This window comes from Bos mutus, chromosome 19 (assembly GCF_027580195.1).
Source record: "Bos mutus isolate GX-2022 chromosome 19, NWIPB_WYAK_1.1, whole genome shotgun sequence".
Taxonomy (NCBI): domain Eukaryota; kingdom Metazoa; phylum Chordata; class Mammalia; order Artiodactyla; family Bovidae; genus Bos; species Bos mutus.
Window position 1 is genome coordinate 13,889,964 of NC_091635.1, and position 19,516 is coordinate 13,909,479.

The 19,516-nt window shown below is 56.9% G+C and overlaps 3 protein-coding genes across 7 annotated transcripts; 1 reads left to right on the forward strand and 2 right to left on the reverse strand.

Annotated features, from left to right (window-relative positions):
• Window positions 1–933: 933 nt before the first annotated feature.
• On the forward strand, window positions 934–6,225 carry ACADVL (acyl-CoA dehydrogenase very long chain). Its single transcript, XM_070389371.1, has 20 exons — window positions 934–1,094; window positions 1,169–1,244; window positions 1,485–1,550; window positions 1,640–1,712; window positions 1,816–1,880; window positions 1,986–2,120; window positions 2,509–2,653; window positions 2,910–3,039; window positions 3,133–3,258; window positions 3,588–3,786; window positions 4,042–4,146; window positions 4,573–4,659; window positions 4,742–4,804; window positions 4,894–4,995; window positions 5,072–5,169; window positions 5,248–5,320; window positions 5,418–5,490; window positions 5,585–5,657; window positions 5,758–5,833; window positions 5,917–6,225. The coding sequence occupies exons 1-20, from the start codon at window positions 1,033–1,035 to the stop codon at window positions 6,055–6,057; spliced, it is 1,968 nt and encodes a 655-aa protein (XP_070245472.1). The 5' UTR covers window positions 934–1,032; the 3' UTR covers window positions 6,058–6,225.
• DVL2 (dishevelled segment polarity protein 2) lies at window positions 5,918–14,511 on the reverse strand. Of its 4 annotated transcripts, none has more exons than XM_070389367.1 (15): window positions 14,055–14,511; window positions 11,524–11,593; window positions 10,925–11,070; window positions 10,685–10,794; window positions 10,422–10,557; window positions 10,244–10,337; window positions 10,027–10,096; window positions 9,798–9,937; window positions 9,636–9,712; window positions 8,957–9,024; window positions 8,639–8,767; window positions 8,397–8,528; window positions 8,101–8,280; window positions 7,465–7,683; window positions 5,918–7,320 (listed from the first exon to the last, which is right to left on the reverse strand). In XM_070389367.1, the coding sequence occupies exons 1-15, from the start codon at window positions 14,246–14,248 to the stop codon at window positions 6,872–6,874; spliced, it is 2,214 nt and encodes a 737-aa protein (XP_070245468.1). In that variant the 5' UTR covers window positions 14,249–14,511; the 3' UTR covers window positions 5,918–6,871. The 4 variants fall into 4 exon arrangements, with proteins under 4 accessions (XP_070245468.1, XP_070245470.1, XP_070245469.1 ...); XM_070389369.1 differs by having other exon boundaries at window positions 10,244–10,334; window positions 10,697–10,794; window positions 14,055–14,510; XM_070389368.1 differs by having other exon boundaries at window positions 10,697–10,794; window positions 14,055–14,510.
• A 492-nt stretch (window positions 14,512–15,003) lies between these two features.
• Window positions 15,004–19,373, reverse strand: PHF23 (PHD finger protein 23). 2 transcript variants are annotated; one of them, XM_005889955.3, is made up of 5 exons: window positions 19,145–19,373; window positions 17,535–17,566; window positions 17,260–17,352; window positions 15,886–16,720; window positions 15,004–15,785 (listed from the first exon to the last, which is right to left on the reverse strand). In XM_005889955.3, exons 1-5 carry the CDS (start codon window positions 19,176–19,178, stop codon window positions 15,571–15,573), a joined length of 1,209 nt encoding a protein of 402 aa, XP_005890017.2. In that variant the 5' UTR covers window positions 19,179–19,373; the 3' UTR covers window positions 15,004–15,570. The 2 variants fall into 2 exon arrangements, with proteins under 2 accessions (XP_005890017.2, XP_070245473.1); XM_070389372.1 differs by lacking the exon at window positions 19,145–19,373 and adding an exon at window positions 18,131–18,168.
• Between the last annotated feature and the right edge of the window lie 143 nt (window positions 19,374–19,516).

Consider the following 19,516-nt stretch of genomic DNA (forward strand, 5'->3'; position numbering starts at 1 on the left):
CTTATACCCTTGGCCCCTCTCCCCAAAGCCAGGCATGACCACTACATTTTCCTGAGGGCCAGGAAAGAGGATTAGCCCCAAAGTGCTCTGCTTTGGAAGCCCTAAAAGAAAGGAAATTGTCACTGTCTCCTGGGTTTGTCCTCAGTCAGAATGGTAACAAGATGGTCATACATTACCTAGAATTTCCTGACCCAAAGCTAGACATGTTTGTGTGTGTGTGTGTGTGTATGAGTGTGTGTGCGTGTGTGTAGGGGACAGGACATGAGAACTCCTACAGTTCCTCTCAGGCTTGGGAAGAATCCATCTGCCCAGAGGTCCAGAGGTCTGGCCTAGCACATGGTCTCAGGGAAGAACAAGAGGGCACAGAGATGTTCAGGAAGGTGTCAGAGACCCTAAGGGAAAGGCAGCAAACCTGGGGGGTCCTCTCTACTGTGAAAATTTAGATGTTTCCAGATTTAGTGACAACTCCTAGGTCTCAATATAATATGCCTGGGCAATTCACACCCACCTGGAGTCACCCACTCCTTTATTCCCTCCCTTTTGTGTTGGCGGAGACGGATTTCAGCGGTATCTCAGAGTACTCTTTCCATTCCCCTGCCTCTGGTATCTTTCTTACACTTCTCTCTTTCCATCTCTCCCTTCTAACTCCAGCTGGGAAGTCCTCTCTTCAGTCTACCCTCCACCCCTCTGGGGGCAGATGCCTAAGTTCCTCCCTCTTCCGTCTCAGCCTATCTCATCACCCCTTCTGCTGGCTACGCTCTGGTTCGTACAAATTAGTTCATCTAGTTCGGATGAAGCTGTTTGGGAGAAGACAACATTCGTTTGGAGATGACCCCTAGGTCAACCAGATTGCAGGGGCTATGTGGCGCTCCGGAACTACAACTCCCAGCATGCTCCGGTGGCCGGAAAGCCCCGCCCGCCGTGACCCGGTGCATTGTGGAGGATGAGTCAGGGACGGGGAACTAGACTTTGGCAGACCCTCGACAGCTCTAGGTCAGCGTTTAGGGCACCGGCGACCGAAGCGGTTCAGAGATGCGGGCAGCGAGAATGGCTCAGAGTACGGGGCGGCAGCTGCTGAGGCTGCGGGGCGTAAGGTGTGTGTGTGACAGAGGGGAGGGGGACAGGAAGCCGGGGCACTGAGCCAGGACTGAACACCTATTCCCCACAGCTCGTGGCCCGGTGAGCTCTTGGGGCAGCCCCGGCCCGGCCCTGCCCGGCGACCCTATGCCAGTGGGGTCGCCCAGGTAAGTGACAGCGAACTTTAAGGGGTGTGAGAGCCGGAGTCCGCTTCGGCTCCCACCTCCCCGCCGCCGGCAGGGGTCTCCCTCTTGGTCCCTCCTAGTCACCTGCCAGTCGCCTGGCGCCCAAAGTAGGGGAAAGGGCAAACCCGGGTGCCCTGAGGATGAAACTAGGGGAAAGGTGTCGGATGCGCCCTCCCGTCTTCCGCTTTGCTGTTTTTGGCACTTCGAAATCCCTTTCCCCAGGCGGCTGTGGACCAGTCTGATTCCCAGCCTTCTGAGGCTTCGACCAGGGAAAAACGGGCCAACTCGGTACGTGGCTCCGAGCTGTGGAGGGTTTAAACCAGGGGCAGACCCACCTCACACTGTTCCCTGATACCCCCTCCCTTCTCCCTACGCAGGTATCTAAGTCCTTTGCTGTGGGCACGTTCAAGGGCCAGCTCACCACCGATCAGGTGTTTCCATACCCGTCTGGTAAGGAAATGAGTAGGCAGAGCCGGGCGGGGGTGGGCAGCTTCCCCTGACCGCCTGGCCTGGCCTGACCTGTCCTGCCTTCTCACCACTCCAACCACCGCAGTGCTCAACGAGGACCAAACACAGTTTCTCAAAGAGCTGGTGGGGCCCGTGACCCGATTCTTTGAGGTAAGCAATGCCAGCCTGAGTAATAGAGGGCGTGGTTCCTGATGGAGAGAGGTTAAGGAGCCTTATTAAAAGGAGCCTAGAGGTGAGATCCTGTGCCTTCCCCAGGAGGTGAACGATGCTGCCAAGAATGACATGCTGGAAAGAGTGGAGGAGACCACCATGCAAGGTCTCAAGGAGTTGGGGGCCTTTGGTCTGCAAGTACCCAATGAACTGGGTGGCGTGGGCCTCTGCAACACCCAGGTGAGGGAATCCCCCCAGTCACCTCCTGCCTCCGTCTTCTATTTTCTTACCTCTGGGGCAAAGGTCTCTGCCATGAACTGCCCTGGGCGCCTGTGGGATGTTTCTTAATACGAAACTTGCAGTTCCCCAAAGGTCGTGGACCTCACCCAGGTTCCCAAGTCCTAACGGATCTCGAATGTGGGGATTGTCTGAGGATATGGTAGGGTACTTGCCTCCCACCAAGACCTAGAATAGACCCGCCAGTGTCCTCTGCCATTGGCCCACATGCTCTGTCTACTCACTTTGCAGGGACACCCAAGTTCGGTTCTTTCCTGCTGCCCATGCTTCCCTGTTAAGGGCGGGTCCCCATTTAGCCAATTACAGCCCCCAATGCCTCTTTCCCCTCCAGTATGCCCGATTGGTGGAGATCGTGGGCATGTATGACCTTGGCGTGGGCATCGTCCTGGGGGCCCATCAGAGCATCGGTTTCAAAGGCATCCTGCTCTTCGGCACAAAGGCCCAGAAAGAAAAATATCTCCCCAAACTGGCATCTGGTGAGGCAGCCCTAGTAGAGCCAGAGATCGGGGCTTGGCAGATTAGGCTGGCCGAACTTAGATCACTGCATAGCTAGGTGTGTTGGCTGGGGCGGGGAGGGGGGGGGGTGGTCAGAAGGATTCTGGGAAAGACATTCAGAAGTCACTGAATATCGCCAGAGGCCTTAAAGGGGGATGGGTGCTCCAGGGATGGGTGGTGGCACCAAAGTGCCTTCTGTGCCCATCAGAACCCAGAGTAAAGGAGCGCTCTCAACAGGGGAGACTATAGCTGCTTTCTGTCTAACGGAGCCCTCCAGTGGATCAGATGCAGCGTCCATCCGATCCTCAGCTGTGCCCAGCCCCTGTGGAAAATACTATACCCTCAACGGAAGCAAGATTTGGATCAGGCACTCTTCCATTTCTCCCTCCTCTCCACCCTCTGCCCAATCCAGGCCCCACTGCTCCATCCTCTGTGCCCTGACCGCCTCTTTTTTCCACAGTAACGGGGGCCTGGCAGACATCTTCACGGTCTTTGCCAAGACACCGGTTACAGACACAGCTACCGGCGCTGTGAAGGAGAAGATCACAGCTTTTGTGGTGGAGAGGAGCTTTGGCGGCGTCACCCAGTGAGTGGGCTGGGGTGGAAGAGGGGGAGCCAGGGAGCCGGTGGTACTGAGTTCCAGGGCAGATGGCTGCCATGGGTCACCCTGGGGATGTGTGCAAAACCCAGAGCATCTGGACAGCATGTTCCCTCTGGGCCTAGTATGTAGGAAACCGACCTCAAGTTTGGCTCCACCAACCATTGAGCTCAGAGCACAGCAGCAGGATAAAGCCAGGCCTCCTCAGCCCTCTGGGTATGCTGGGGAATGCTGCCTGCACCTCTTTCGGGCTGGCTCATAAGGAATGAGGGACTAAATCCCCCCACCCCAATGGCAATTTCTCCATCCTGTCACAGTGGGCCCCCTGAGAAGAAGATGGGCATCAAAGCCTCAAACACAGCAGAGGTGTACTTTGACGGAGTACGGGTGCCAGCAGAGAACGTACTGGGGGAGGTAGGGGGCGGCTTCAAGGTCGCCATGCATATTCTCAACAATGGAAGGTTTGGCATGGCTGCAGCTCTGGCAGGCACCATGAAAGGCATCATTGCTAAGGCGGTGAGTACCCTGCCTGTCCCAGGCCAGCCTGAATCTAAGTCTAAGTCATATTGTCTCCCTTTCCATGTGCCCCTGTCCCCTGCAGGCCCTCCCTCCACAAGAGACCCCTCCCCACCAGCAGATTGCTTAGGTCTCCATCCATCCTGGACTGGCTCTTGACTGTGGCCAAAGCCCATCCCTCCCAGTGCAGCCCAGCTCCCCTCCCAGAAAGAGGAGACTAGAGAACCACAGTGGGACACATGTGTCCTCTTCCAGGTGGATCATGCTGCTAACCGTACCCAGTTTGGGGAGAAAATTCACAACTTTGGGCTGATCCAGGAGAAGCTGGCCCGGATGGCTATGCTGCAGTATGTGACTGAGGTGAGGGCCACCCCCTGTCCCCAGAGCCCTTCTTCCCAGATGGGTCAGACTACAACCCCCAGCAGCACCTGGGGCAGTGGGTCTCCAGCTTTACACCAATGCCCTAGGGGATGCGGGGAGGCATAGCCAGTTCAGCTTCTGCAGGATGGGGAGAGCCATGCTGTTCCACCGAGGTGCTTCCAGAGGTCCCTGAAGTGTAGTCTCTCACCCCACCCTCACCTCCTCACCCCTTCCAAGAAGTCAAATGCCTGCAAGCCCCTGATGAACTGACCAGGGGACCAAATACTCGGACGTGCCTAACCCATGGCATTGGAAGGTGAAGGGAAGGGCCAAAGGCCAAGGCAGACCTGGTCTTGTGAGATCTGGGTGACCAGATCAAGTCTGATGCAGCCTTTTTCCATTTCTCTTCCTATGTCCCAACCTCAGTCCATGGCGTACATGGTGAGTGCCAACATGGACCAGGGATCCACGGACTTCCAGATAGAGGCCGCCATCAGCAAAATCTTTGGCTCGGTGAGGTCCTAGGCCTGTTGGGAGGGAGAGCCAGGTTTGGGAGCTTGGCTCCAAAAGCAACCTGGGGTGTTTCTGTTCCTAGGAGGCAGCCTGGAAAGTGACAGATGAGTGCATCCAAATCATGGGGGGCATGGGCTTCATGAAGGTACAGACGCTTCTCTGCCGGGGTGGCTGCAGAGCCAGGAGGCAGGCGCATCCCAGCAGGGACGTGTGATCTGTCTTCCCCTGCGGTAGGAGCCTGGGGTAGAGCGTGTGCTCCGAGATCTTCGCATCTTCCGGATCTTCGAGGGGACAAATGACATTCTCCGGCTGTTTGTGGCTCTGCAGGGCTGCATGGTAAGAGGGAGGAGAATCAGGGGGCGTTGGTGGGGAGGACACTGACTCCTGACTATGGGGCTCTCCTCCCCCACAGGACAAAGGAAAGGAACTCTCTGGGCTTGGCAATGCTCTAAAGAACCCTTTTGGGAATGCTGGCCTCCTGCTAGGAGAGGCAGGCAAACAGCTGAGGCGGTAAGCTTAGAGACCAGGGCGTGGTGGGGAGGGGCGGTGCATGGCAACTAACCAGTCACCCTCTGGCTTCCTCTTAAGGCGGGCAGGGCTGGGCAGTGGCCTGAGTCTCAGTGGCATCGTCCACCAGGAACTGAGTCGGAGTGGTGAGCTGGTACGTAAGCAGTCAAGGTGGAGGGGTAGCCTGCATCAGAAGCTGAGGGGCCAAGACCGGGCCTCATCTCACCCCAGGCACCATCCCATCTCCTCAGGCGGTGCAGGCTCTGGAGCAGTTTGCCACCGTGGTGGAGGCCAAGCTGATAAAGCACAAGAAGGATATCATCAGTGAGTGAGCACAACCTCGTTCCCACCCCCCCCTTTCCCTCTCCCTCCCCCTAACCCACTCACCGCCCCCCCTGCCAACCCATCTACCTGGCAGATGAACAGTTTCTGCTGCAGCGTCTGGCGGACAGTGCCATTGACCTCTATGCCATGGTGGTGGTTCTGTCCAGGTGAGGAGGCAGTGGGGGAGACCTGAGTCTCAGTAGGGGGTGGGGGGGTCCCTGGGCTAGGGTCACAGCCCAGATGTGTTTTTCTCCTGCTTCCCACTAGGGCCTCAAGATCCCTGAGTGAAGGCCACCCCACAGCCCAGCATGAGAAAATGCTCTGTGACAGCTGGTGTATCGAGGTGAGATCCAGAGTTACTAAGTACAGGGGCTGGAGGGAATCAAGGGACAGGTCTGAACCCCCTCCTTCCCCCTCCCTCCCCAGGCTGCAGCCCGGATCCGGGAGAACATGACTGCTCTGCAGTCTGACCCCCAGCAGCAGGAGCTTTTTCGTAACTTCAAAAGCATCTCCAAGGCCCTGGTGGAGCGGGGCGGCGTGGTCACCAGCAATCCCCTTGGTTTCTGAGTACTCTCAATTACAGCCTGGCCCAAAATGTGCCTTTTCTCAAGCCAAAGCCCAGACCCCTTTCCTGCCCATCCTGGTTCTACCTTGAAGGGGGCCCCGGCCCATGACTGTGCCTGCTCTCAGAGGGAGCACTTACTGCCTCACAAATAAAGTTTCTAACAAGTCACACTCTGCGACTGTATCTCTGTTCTTTCCCTTGCTGCCTGCCTCCCTCCCAAAGAAAGGAGCCAGAGGCGCAGGGAGTTTGCCCCTATTGCTTTATTTAGTGTTTTATACAGATGACTAAAATAAATAGAGTAACAAAAGCAGCTACATGGCCCCCAGTACCAACTACCCCAGCTTCCTTTGACGGCTGTCTAGGGGAACCAACCCCCTTCCACATCCCAGGGTACCACTGACCACCCTCCCACCCTGCTCAGGACGGAGCTGACTGGGCGAATGGATAAGGAGGTCACATTGAGGGGTTAGAAGGAGGGGCCCAGGAGACAAGCATTCTTCATATAAAAGAAAAATTATCTACTAAAAAAATAGTCCCCAAAATGTAAGAACATCTATTTTAACCCCCCAAAAGGCTTATAAAAAAAATAAAGCTAAAAATAACCAAAGGTCCCTTGTTGAACCCCAAAGAAAAAGGGAGGAACCAGGCACTGCTGGAAAGTCACAGTGGCAACAACCTCACAGCAGACAGCAGCCCACAGGACAGGCTGAGTCCAAGCACCAGAGGAGTGATGAGCACATGATTGACAAGACATCCAATCACAGGACAGGAGCACCAAACACTGACAGCCGATCCAACGTGGCCCCACCATGGGCTCTACATGACATCCACAAAGAACTCACTGGGGTTGCCCATGGCCATGTGGAAACTTTGGCGGCTGGCGGTCAACTCTGGGGGCACAGAGCCCAGGTCTCGGACTGGAGGGGCCCCTGGAGGCTGCACTGCTGGAGGGACAGGGGGTGGGGGCGGCGGCATCATGACCACCATCATGGGGTTATAAGGGAGGGCCATACCAGGAGGTGGGCCATAGGGATGCAGCCCCGGGTGGGCTCGGAGATTGGGAGCACCCCCTGATGAGCCCCTGGATGGGGGAGGGCCCCCATCACCAGTCCCACCAGGTTCCCCACCCCGTCGAAGGCTGCCGCCCCGGCTGGAAGGCTCAGACTCACTGCCACTGCCGGACTTGGACTCAGGGGCCCGATCCTCAGGCCTCCCCGTGCGCCCCGCCCCCCCATCGCTCCGCGTGGACCCACTGCTCCGGCTCCCTGTGGGGAGAGAGAGGATAGGAGCAACTGAGCCACAGCCCAGGTCCTTTGGCCTCCCCAGTCCCTGCTCCAGCCTCTGCTCCTTGGCTTCGCCTTGGCCCCCACATCCAGACCCAACTATGTGGGGATCTGTCGGCAACTTACCCTCGCTGTGCTGGCTGCTGGCACTGCCTCCGCCATAGGTGTAGGACGAGAGCTCGTGGTAGGGTGGGGGCTGAGGACTGTATGGGTGTGGGGCTGGGTACTGGTATGAGAAAGTGGGCAATAGGGGCCAGGGGGTGGCCCCAGGCAGAGGAGCCAAAGTATCCTGGTCCGAAGCACCACTGGAGCCATCGTTGTCATTAAGAGATAAGTTGACTAAGTCTGGAAGGCAAAGAAGAGATCAAGGATCACTGCGTTGAGAAGCCAGGATGCCAAGACATCGAATGAGGAACTGGGAACGGTTTCCCCACAACCATCCGTGGCAGGGGTTAACAAGAGGGCCTCTGATAGGGAATGTCCCACCTGCCACAGCCGTCAGGGCAGGAACACGGCCAGAGCCACCCTTAGTCCCATGTCTCCCCTCCCCAGCAGACACAACCCTGAACCTGCGCACAGCTCATCCAGCACAACAGGGGTGTATGTCAACCCCCATGCCCGTCATCAGCCAATGCAGGGACCACTGAAGGACGCATGCTGCTCAGCGTCCACAGCAGCCCCGGTTGGTTTCTGGGCTGGGGCTGGAGACGCAGGACAAGGCTGCCAGGGCCGCTCTACCTGGGCCGGGACAGGGGCACTCACAGCTCTCACAGCCACCACTGAGGTCTCCGAAGACGTAATAGCACTGCTCAGAGAAGGTGATCTTGTTCACAGTGTGCCGGATGAGGCCCGCCTTGAGTAGCCCACTGGCGTACTTCCGGGCCTCCCGCCGCTCCGGAAAGCCCTCCACGTGATGGTACAGCCAGTCCACCACATCCGAGCCTGGATTGTGGAAGACAGAGAAAGGCCTCAAGTTCTTCTCTCTAGCTTCCACCCCCCTTCCCAGTTTTGGCCTCCTCCTCTTCCTCCCCCACCACCTGCCCAGAGCCCAGCCACACCCAGGAAGGCGTTAGGGATGGTGATCTTGAGCCACATGCGGTCCCGAACTTCCAGTCCCGATTCTGGAGCGGCCATGGCCTTGGTCACAGACGCCATGTCTGTGTGGATAGAGAGACCCCGGCCCTCACAGCCTGATGGAGGACAATCAGGGAGTCAGAGTTAGGACCAAGGCCCATGGAGCAGTGGAGTCACACCACAGCAGGTGGCTTTCCAGGGAGCGAGGATGGGCCGGCGGGCTCACCATCAGGAAGAGAGGATCCAGAGGTGATGGTACTCATGGATGAGGAGCCTGGATAAGCTGGGAAGGTGCCAGTCAGGGCAGCAGAGTGTGAGACCCAGGCAGCAGGGTCGATCGGCTGGATGGGCTCATCTGCAACAGCGAAGGCCACCAGGATGGTCACCTCTCAACCACAGAGAGCCACCCCCATCCCTCCCCGACTCAGACTCCTGTTCCAGCTTCGCCGTACCCCCCTATCGCTCCATTCCCTGTAGCATGGAGGCCAAGAGTACCCACTCCTGCCCTGTCCTCCTAGCTGTAGGACCCCTGAGCATCACTCACTTCGGGGGAGAGTGAAGTAGGCCTGGGGAGAGGGATCCCAGCACTTGGCCACCGTCAGCACAATGGGGCTGTAGGGAAGAGAAGGTCAGTCAAGTGGGGGTAAGGGCAGAGGTCTGAGGAGAGGGGAGGCCTGGAATGAGAGTGAGTGAAAGACAGAAAGAGGGAAAGAGGAGAGACCACAGGCACAACTGGGGCTGAGAAAGTGATGGTGAAAGGCTCCACAATAAGGATGACTAACACAGGCCACTCTTAAAAACATACTGCTGAGTAATTTAAGAGAGAAGACACTGCACGATTCCACTCAGAAAGTCTAAAAACAGGTAAAACTAAAGTGCGTTGTTCAAAGACATGTACATGGCCACTCAAATGAGAGCCAAACAAACTATTGTGGTGATGAACAAAGAATCAAGAGACTGGTTACCTCTGGGAGAATGAGATGGGAGGGACCAGGAAGGGACATTGGAGGGACCCTTTGTGGGTCAGCAAACTTCTAGGTCATGACATAAGTAGTGGGGATAATGGCCACCTGTTCACCCCAGACTCATTACACATTTTTGTTTTATGAACTTTTTGACCAGCTCTATGTTTCCCGACTCTGTATTATGACAAAACCAAAAAAAAAAAAAAGTGAAAAGGCAAAGAAAGAGGACTGAGGACTTGGACCAGCTCACAGGCTCACCCTGGCTTGTGCACGATGTCCCTCAGCACCCGCACCGCATCATCGTTGCTCATATTCTCAAAGTTCATGTCGTTCACCTGGCAGGAGGGACAATGGGTCAAAGGCGAGAGGGAGGGGCTGAGAGCGCTGGCCAAGTCAGTGCATGGGCCTGCTCCAGCTCACCTGCAAAAGCATGTCCCCAGGTTCGATGCGCCCATCAGCCGCCACAGCCCCACCTTTCATGATGGAGCCAATGTAGATGCCACCGTCTCCCCTCTCATTGCTCTGGCCCACAATAGAGATGCCCAGGAAATTGTACTTTTCTGTGGAGGGAAGCCAGGTGATGAGGGGAAGCGCTAGCTGCATGCCCCCCAGGGACCCTGGAGACCAGATCCTCCCGGCCCCTCCATACCCATGTTGAGCGTGACTGTGATGATGTTGAGAGACATGGTGGAATCTGTGACACTGCTGAAGGATGAGGCCTGTGGTGGGCAAAGGGGAAGGAGCAGGACTGCCTCTAACACCCCGGGACAAGCCAAGGGATTCCCGGGCCTCGGACTGTCTAGGTCAAGGCCTGAACCCCCAACTTCCCCAAGGGAGGTCCAGCTGACCCACAAGAAGCCCCTTACCCTCTCCAGGCGGGGTGGCCGCTGTTTCCTTCGCCGCCGGTGGCGCTTGAGGAGGCGGGAGGCGCTGCTCTGCTCTGTGGAGCTGCTGAACCTGCTGGGAGGTTGGGCAGTGGTCATGGGGCCAAAGGAAAGGACGGGAAGGGGGGCTAGTGCCCTGGGGAGGTCCGAGGAGCCTCACCTGCTCATGGTGTCGTCCTCGTCCGAGTCCCCCAGGCTGGTGCTCTCCAGCTCACTGGTCATGAGGGTGGAGGAGCTCTCGTACCCCGCCAGGTGGCGCTCCAGCCTGGAGGGGCCACTGGGCCTGTGGCCTCCCGCTGAGGAGGAAGAGGCACCTCAGGAATCAGGCTCCTCATGGCATCTGACCCAGATGCTTCTGTTCAGTGGGAGCCAACCCCTCCCCAGCTCCTGCTCTAGCCGGCCTCCAGGCCCGGTCCCCCTCACCGCCATGCTCACTGCTGTCTCGCCTGCGAGGCCGCTCCCGCCTCAGAGACACCACTGACTCTGTTTCTGTCTCGGGCTCCAGGTTTTCCCGGCTGCTGGACACGTTAGGGCTAGATGGGCAGAGAGGGTTCCCGACCTCCATCAGTGGGACAGGGCCCCAAACCCTCGGCTTCCCCTCCCATGGGACTTGGATTCCCTCCTCATCTCCCTCCCCCAGACGCAAGAATCTCAAGGACTCACTGGAAAGATGGAGGCCTGGAGTCCCCAATGCCACTGGTCCTCTCTGGGGGCAGAGGGGGCAGAGGTGGGGGTGGAGGCGCCAGGTCTGACCGAGGCTCGTGGGCTGGGGGCGCCATCTCAGGTTGGGGGTTATCTGATGACACTAGCTAGAAGGGTACAAGTGATTAAAAAAAAAAAAAGCCAACACAGCTCAACAGGGAAGTGAAGGCCTATGAGGTAGGAGTAAGAGAAAGAACTAGAAAAGGCAACAGGGCCTGAGAGAACCTGGAGAAAAGCACACAGAAAAAAGGCAGCAGCAAGTGTTAAAGGCTCCAGAAAGAGAAGGCTAAGAGGCTCCAACTGGCTGGCTCTCCAAACAGCTAAGGAGGATGGAAACTTCCCAGCTGTCCAGTGGTTAGGACTTGGCGCTTTCACTCTCAAAGCCGGGTTCAATCCCCAGTTGGGAGAGCCACATGGTGCATGGCCAAACACAAAGAAACAAACAGGTAAGGAAGCAAACAGTCAGAGATTCCAGCAGCTGAGATGGGGTGGGCACAGGCTGAGGCTTGGAGGAGCTGGGAAGTGCCAGAGGGACTGGTCCTCAAAGCCAGGCCGCTTACCCAGGATACTACCCTTCCATTGAAGCAGGGAAGGCGGGCATTGTCATCTGAAATCTCTTCCTTCACCACCCTGCCGAGAGATAAGATAAAGGTCAGTGAAACTGGAGCGGCTTTCCCCACTCCCACCTGCATTCGAAGTTTCTCCCAATCTTCATCCAGCTCAAGGATGTTGATTTCCTCCCACCACAGCAAATCCTCTTCTCTGACATTGAGACACTTCACTCTTACACCCAAGAAATCACCAAACCGAATTCCCTTTCCTTATTTCTCTTTCTATCCCCAGTTCATCCTTGGGCTCAGCATTGTTCCAGAGCTTTCCAAGAGTCTAATTCAAACCTCTCAGCCCAATGTCAAAGGCCTTCCCCTAAGGCTGCCCTGCTACTGCTGCTAAGTCACTTCAGTCATGTCCGACTCTGTGCAACCCCATAGACGGCTGCCCTAGCTGCCCCAAATATCTAACCTTAAATGCCTCACGGGCAGCCACCCCATTCCACACACAATTGCCCCACAAAGGCTTTGTGGTCCTTGTCTATGTCTCTAATCTTATGTTTTCCTTAGTTTTCTCTAACTCACTTCCAGATGGATGTTCAAATGCACTGTCATCTAGTAAAAACACTCATTAAATCAAAGAACAGTACTTAGCAGACTGAGCTCCTAAGGAGTGGTGAAGCCCAGATCCCCGTTCCTCTGTGCCTCACCTGGCACAAACTCTGCATTAAGCAATTTGCTCCTCCTGACAGACCCCACTCCAGTACTCTTGCGTGGAGGATCCCATGGATGGAGGAGCCTGGTGGGCTGCAGTCCATGGGGTCCCTAGGACTCGGACACGAGGGAGCAACTTCACTTTCACTTTTCACTTTCATGCATGGGAGAAGGAAATGGCAACCGACTCCAGTATTCTTGCCTGGAGAATCTCAGTGACGGGGGAGCCTGGTGGGCTGCCGTCTATGGGGTTGCACAGAGTCGGACACGACTGAAGTGACTTAGCAGCAGCTGCAGCAGACAGACCCCAAAGCCCAGCCCTGAGGGCAATCTCACCCATGGGTTCCTTCAATGGACCGAACTTGCTCCTTCTTTTCAACCACCACACGAAATCATCAGTGCCGATTTTGTTCAACACCAAGTTCAACCCCAAGTCCCTGACCACACAGCAAAGTACCTGATGCTGCCTAAGCGCTAACAAACACCTGTTGGCTAAACTAATAAACATACTGATCACGAGACATTCACCCCCAAAATTAGGACCTCCTGTCTAATTAACCCTTTAGCCTAATATGATTCTAGGACCCTGGATATATGTCAACTCAATCCCATCTATTATTAATGTGATGACACAGCCCAGCGTGTCATACCAATCTGTCTCAGCATAACAGTTGTATTCTTCACAACATAATCCAATCTCAACATAGTCCAGCCTGCCAAGTGATTTTATCCTGTATCATTGTAGCCTAGTTGAAGTGGACTCCGTGCTAATAAAGACAATGACCATTCACCAAGAACATACATACCATGCATTTGTGCTAAGCATTTTACTCTGGTTAACTGTTTCACAGATGAAATCAATGAACAAAGTTAAATGCCCCAGGTTATATAGTGCTGACAAACCGAACTTTGAATTTCAATACAAGGTACCATCCCAACATCCAGTCTTTCTAGGTAAAGTCCAGTCTGTTCAGCTTTCCTAGAATCCAGGCTATCCCAGCCTAAGCCAGCCTCCCTTCAAGAGCTGAGATTGAGGACAGAGAGTACAGTCCTAAAGGTATAAAACACAAAAAGGCCTACCCTGAATTATTTAAGGTTCCAGACTATCCCAAATTATCCAGGATAGCCCCAAACTATTCTAGTATAGGCTAGAATGTCCCCACACGCAGCTGTCTACACCAACATAGACTAGAATATCCCAATAGAGCTGTCTGTACTAACATAGACATGGTCAGCCCTGTGTACCCCTAGATTGAGTATCCCCCCAAAAAACTAGGCCCCCAAAGAAACAAAGATCAACAAAGATCAACAGAACCCAGTCCAGACCTGGGTTCTGCAGCCCAATACAGCACACTGCCTTAGTACAGACTAGAATATCCCCCAAACAATCCTGTCTGCCTCAGTATCAGAGAGAACATCCCAAATTGGCCCATCAATTGACATCAGCAGGTTTCCCAATATCCCTCCACAACCTGTGTGGCACAGGACTGCTCACGATGCAGCTACCAGAGGATACATCAACCTACCTCATCGCTGTCCAGAACACCCGAAAATAAACCAGTGTATCCCAGTCTACTCCAGTATAGCCTAATCTTCTCTAATCTGGTTTAGCATTGCCCAGTCTGTCCTCCTACAGCTCCGTGCGCCTCAATCTATCCAAGCATAACGTTGTCCGTCCTGTGATAACCAATCTACACCAGCACAGTAAAATCCGCTCCACTAGTGCCCAGAAAATCCCAGCATATCCCATAGTAGCCCGGTGCCCCTCAATATCACCCACTCCACAAAAGCACAGCCCCCATCCATCCCGGTCTAGGCCTCGCGCTCACCCGAAATCCTGATCCATAGACTTGAAAAAGTACTTGGCGCCCGCGGGCCGCTGCAAGACGCTCTTGAAATCGCCAAGGGTGATGCGCTCGGCGGGGACGGGGATCTTCACCAGATAGGGAGTCTCTTCTTCATCCAGGTGGTAAATTACCTTCGTCTCCCCAACACCACCGCCCCCCGCGCCGCTGCCCGCCATGGTCTCGCCCGCGCGCTCCCGGGCTCCGCCGCCCACCCAAAGGGGCTGTTCGCCCCCGCCGCGCCTGCGCACTCCCGCGAACCGACGCACCAGCACCAGGACCGACACAGCGCCAGAGAGGTGCGAAAGGGAGGAAGGCGGGGGTCAGCAGGGTGGCGGCGGCGAGAGGGGGGCGGGCCGTGGGGTGCTACCCAAAGCCGAGGGCTCCGCCGCCGCCGCCACCGCCTTCGTGAGTGCCCTCCAGCGCCCCGCCCACCTCTCCTCACATCACGTGATCAGAACCGACCCCACCCCTTCGAAACGCCTCCACCACGTGACCCTCTCGTGGTCACGTGAACCCTCGGCTCCGCCTAGTACCCCCGCCACATGATTGCTGCGTTCAGCAACGGTCTTCCAACCTCCTCCTCCATGTGTGTCCCCACCCGCGTCCTCCGACTACTCTGACCAGCCTGGGCTCTGCCCTCAGGGGGCAAGCAAGCAATGCCTGCCCACTTTATCTGCTGCGGCAGGGAGCTCCAAGCAACTTTTATGCGTTGGAGCGCGCGTGTGGGAGGTGTGGGTGGGAATTGGGGGAGGGGGGTGGTCCTGGACTGGGGATGAGGCGGGGCAAAGCCAATTGAATTGAGGTCATAGTGTTGGTGGGAAAGGCGCAGTCAGGTCATTTTTAGTAGAGAGGTGGGTTTCAGCTCCACCTCCAGCCAGCTTTTCCAAAACCTCCCTCCCCATCACGGCAGTCAGTGAGGGCTATAAACACAGAAGAGCCCACTCTGCTTTATTTACAACACGCAGGCTGTCTGTACAAACAGCTGGCCAGTATTAAAAACAAAAGAGGTGAGGAATCGTCACCTTTCTGTTTTCCTTCCTCCCTTGGCCAAGCTCTGGTTGGCACTCCACCTCTGAGCTGCCACGCTCAAAAGGGGAAGTCCTAAATTAAAAATACAACCGGTGTAGAATAAATGGGGAGTGAGATAGAAGAAAAGATGAGGGAGGGGACTGCTATATTTACACTAGAGTTTTATAGACAACTGTCCCACTCCATCCCAGTTCTAACCCTGGCCCAGAAACTGAGCAGTGGCAGGGACAGTTTAAGTGTCTAGGGACCCAGAGAGCCTCCCACCCGCAACTGCAATGGGTCCAAGTTCAAGTCCACAAGGTGGGAAGGAAAGGTTGGGTAGGAAAACCACTCATTTCCAAACCAGTTTCCCTTGGGAATTTCTGCCTCGAAATGGGACAACATCCCAGCTTCAGGGGACATGATGACCCTGAGGCTCAGTTCCCAAGTCACATTTCCATTTGAAGTTCCAGCCTGGAGATGGCATGTGTCAGGGCTCTCCAGATTTCGGAGGCCCCCCTAATCGCCGGGCCTCTGGCCGCAGTTCCTTGCATTTCTGGCAGTAAAAGAAATCAGGGACATTGGTCTTCTTAATCTTAGCACAGGAGAGGTGGATCCACGTCCCACACAGGCTGCACTCAATCATGGGCCGGCCTGCAAAGGGCTTTCGGCAGTAACACGTGATCAGATCCCATGAATCATCACCTGGGAAAAAGAAGGTATGTTTGGTGTTCTGAGTTCTTGGATCCACACTACCCCAAGACCCATCAACCCAGCTGCCCCTGGGCAGCCCCAAATTTCTCACCTGATTCTACCATGATGTCCTCATCCATGACCCGCATCTCGCCTTCACTGGAGCTGGCATCTCCATCTTGGCTTGTTTCAGTGCTGCCCACCTCCTTGCTTTCACCGTCAGTGGGAGGGGCTCCTTCGGGGTGCACTGTGGCAGGGGGTCTAGGAGCCTCAGGTGTTGGTAGCACAGGGGCTGGGGCTTCCCCTCCTACCATCGCTGCCATCTCTTCCTCCTCCTCCTCCTCCTCTTCCTCCTCCTCCTCTTCAGAGTCTGTATCGCTGGGGGGTGCCCGGGGAGGCCCAGGAGGTGGGAGCCTATCCCCTCGCTCTGCTTTTTTCAACTTCCGCTTCTTGCTCTTCTTGATTCGAGACCTCTTTTCCCCATCCCCAGGGGCTGGGCGGGGCCTCCGGAGTACCCCAAAGCCTGTTGCCCCTCCTGGCCCCAACTTTCGGTTCTTTCGGTCCTTCTTTCGAGGAGGCTGGGAGAGGTCCCCCTGGGAAAGGGGCACTGGGGTGAGAGCAGCAGGGGGCCGGGAGGCATGTGTCAGGGACGTGGGGGACAGTGAAGATGCCATTTTGGGCCCATCTATATCAAAGAGAGAGTCCTTGAGTTTCATCTTCTCCAGCAGAGTGGCACTGTCAGGGGCCTGCAGACGAGGGAAAGTGGACCTTGGGGGTCCTGGCTGGGTGGGACCTGCTTGAGCCGCCCTTCTCTTGGATGACTTTGCTTTCTTAACAAAGGTCTGGATGGTTCTGAGATCTGAGGGGGCTGAGTCCCAGCCATCGCTATCTGCCGCACTCTCACCTCGCAATGGAGAGCTGGAGCCAGAGGCTGGCCAGTCACTTTCCTTAAAGGACAGAAAAGACCAGGGTCAGAGGGGGCCCAGCCTTATTTTGGCCCCTCAACATACCAAACAGACGAAAATATCCTTCCAAAACCACCAAATCTCACTGTATTCAGAAAACTTATCACCATCCCAATTCTCCGCAGCATCTCCTCTTGAACACATCCATGTTACCTCTGCCCTCAAATTCTCACCATCTCCCCAACACCCACTGCCTTCACAACACTGCGTCCCTTAGACTAGAGCAGTATTTCTTCAGCTGTTTCTGTGCTTCACTTGTTACTATCTCCAGCTTCCTAACACTTATCCCAGAGAACCTTCCATTAAGAACACCCCAAAACCATTCACTGCACTCAAGCCACCTATCTATTAATCCCACTCCCACCCCAGATACTAGTTCTCCCACCAGAATTTCCATTTCCTTAAGTCTTTCACATGTAATTTCGAGGCTTTGTATATAAAGTAACAAAGTCTCATAAGCTCAAGAGCTCCTCTACAGTCCTAGGACACCACCCTCCAGTCAGTTGTCCTTCTGTCCCTACCTCCTTGCTAGGGGGGATGTAACCTGCATAGGCCAAAACAAAACTGCAAAATTTGTTGAAATCCTCAATTGTTCTCCGACGTTTCTCCGGTGGCTGAAAAAAGAAAATCACACAGAGTTTAAGAGGGACATCTCCAAAGGCACAGTCCCCAGAGTAGTGAGGAATCAGGAAAAGGTGGAGGGAGAGAGGAGAGGCCGGGGCTGGGGGGCGCAGTGTGTGGTGGCGGGGGGGTTGCTGCAGTAATATTGGGCTACAAAGGAATGGGAAACCCTCACCTGAGTCTCTGGTTTAAGGGTCGGAGGTGGATCTGTAAAAGCAATAAAAGCTGAGTCAAGGCAAGAGTCGGTGTGAAACCTCACCTCTCAACCTTCGCGGTCCCAAGTGAACCCCCTCCACTCCCAGGTCCTTCAGCCAGGCGAGCAAGCCCCCAGCAGCGCTGGGCCCGCCCCTGCTCCCCCTTCCGCCCCACGAGGGGCGGAGCCTGGGCGCGGCGCCCTCTCAGGCCTCGCTATAGCGCTCCCCTCCCCCCCCACACCGGAGGCCTAGCGCCCCGCCCCCCCCCCCCAACTCACGGTTTCTCTACACTCCGAGCTCCTCGGCTCTCTCCGCGCCCCACCCCGCCATACCGCTCCCTGGACCGAGCCCGGGCTGCCGCCTGCCCCTGTCCTTCACACGCGCTCAGTGCCCCGAGTTCCCACCCCGCCGCGCTCTACCGCCCCAGGCCCTCCGCGCCCGCACACGCCGCCCGCCGGCCCCCAGGGTCCAGGATGACCACGCCGAACCGCTCCCCGCCCTCCGGCCCCTTCTACTCGAGCACGAGGCCCGGCGCGCCCCTCACCCCCCCTCCACCCCCAAACACACACGGGCTCACACATCCAACGCCACTTCGCGGCCGGGACAGACCAGAGAGCTCTCACCCGGACGCGGCCCCACCTGCCCCCCCATGCCGCGCTCCCCACAATTTCGGCGTCCCTCCGCCCCCATCCGGGGCTTTGGCCCCTCCCCGTCTCAAGCTCCTCGGGCTCCCCGCCGGGCCCCCGGGCCCAGTTCCGAGCTCTCTTCGGCCGCCGCCCCCCCTCCGCCCCCGGACTCGCCACCAAGTCACTAGACTACGGACCCCTAAACTCTAGCCCCCACCCCAGCTACTCTGCCTGCCCAGCAACCCCAGCTGCCGCCGCCGTTGCCCCCCTCACCCATCGCAACTCCCAGGCTCTAACCCTCGCCGACCAAACCCCCCCTCCGGCGCAACTCGCCGGCCTTAAACCCCCACCCCGCCCCACCGCCCCCAAAACTACCCTGTTCTCGTCGCTCCCCGGCTCCCTCTCCCCACAGCTACCACCGGCATAAGTCCCTCTACCGCAGACAATGCCCAGGCCCCTCGTCTCCCCACAACTATCTGCCCACCCCTCCAACAATCACCGGGCTACCTCCGGCGGCAACTACCGGGAGCTCCGGCACCACCGCCACAAACTCCCCCACCTCGGCGAACTACCGAGCTCCTCACTCAATCCTCTCCTACATCCTCCCTCCTCAACAACTCTCCGGCTCCCAGATTCCCCTAACCTCTCGGTTCTAGGGCCCCAACCTGCCGGAGGCCCTTTCGGCCCCTAACCCTCGAAGCTCTGGTTTCCAGCTCCCACTCCCCATCCCACCCCACCCCCTCTACACACACACAGCGTCTAATCTCCAACTATCCCCGGCCCAGTCTCGCACTCCTCTTTCCTCCAAGGTCTCTCAACTCGTCACTCTCCCACCTTCAGGGGCAGGCCCCCGACCCCCTCCCCGCGCTCCCCTGCTGGGCTCCGGGGCTCGACCTCCAAGTTTGCCAATAGATTCCTCGCCCGCCCCCCGCCGGCTCAGCGCCCTGTGCCGGTCGAGAGCTCACCTTCGGGACTGGGCTCCGCCATGGCTTCCAGCATCGCCCCCTACCCTCCTCCCGGTTCGGCGCCCCCTCCCCTGAGCCGGGGATCCCGGTGCCGCCTCCGGTGCTCGGTGCTCCTACTGCCTCGCTCCACAGAGGTGTCTGTTTCGGCTCGGTTGTGACTCGAGTCCGCTAGCCGCTGCCGCCACCTCCCTCTACCACAGCCTCCCGCACTCCCGGACCGGGCCCCCTCCCCCCGCGCCGCCGGCCGCCTGCTCCCTCCTCCTCTCCACCCTCCCTCCTCCTCTCTCCCCCTCCCTTCGCGGGCGCTAACGCGCAATGCATCAAGGGGATTGTAGTCAGTCCGCGGTGAGCGTGACGGGGTCTGTATAAGCA

Coding starts and splice junctions, on each gene's coding strand:
- PHF23 (XM_005889955.3), bottom strand. CDS start 19,178: ATGCTGGAAGCCATGGCGGAGCCCAGTCCCGAAG. Junction 17,567..19,144: donor GGCGGAGCCCAGTCCCGAAG/GTGAGCTCTCGA, acceptor TTGCTTTTACAG/ATCCACCTCCGACCCTTAAA. Junction 16,721..17,259: donor ACATCCCCCCTAGCAAGGAG/GTAGGGACAGAA, acceptor CTGTCCTTTAAG/GAAAGTGACTGGCCAGCCTC.
- ACADVL (XM_070389371.1), top strand. CDS start 1,033: ATGCGGGCAGCGAGAATGGCTCAGAGTACGGGGCGGCAGCTGCTGAGG. Junction 1,095..1,168: donor CTGAGGCTGCGGGGCGTAAG/GTGTGTGTGTGA, acceptor TATTCCCCACAG/CTCGTGGCCCGGTGAGCTCT. Junction 5,658..5,757: donor ATGGTGGTGGTTCTGTCCAG/GTGAGGAGGCAG, acceptor GCTTCCCACTAG/GGCCTCAAGATCCCTGAGTG.
- DVL2 (XM_070389367.1), bottom strand. CDS start 14,248: ATGGCGGGCAGCGGCGCGGGGGGCGGTGGTGTTGGGGAGACGAAGGTA. Junction 10,338..10,421: donor GAGGACGACACCATGAGCAG/GTGAGGCTCCTC, acceptor CCAACCTCCCAG/CAGGTTCAGCAGCTCCACAG. Junction 7,684..8,100: donor CAGTGGTGGCTGTGAGAGCT/GTGAGTGCCCCT, acceptor TTTGCCTTCCAG/ACTTAGTCAACTTATCTCTT.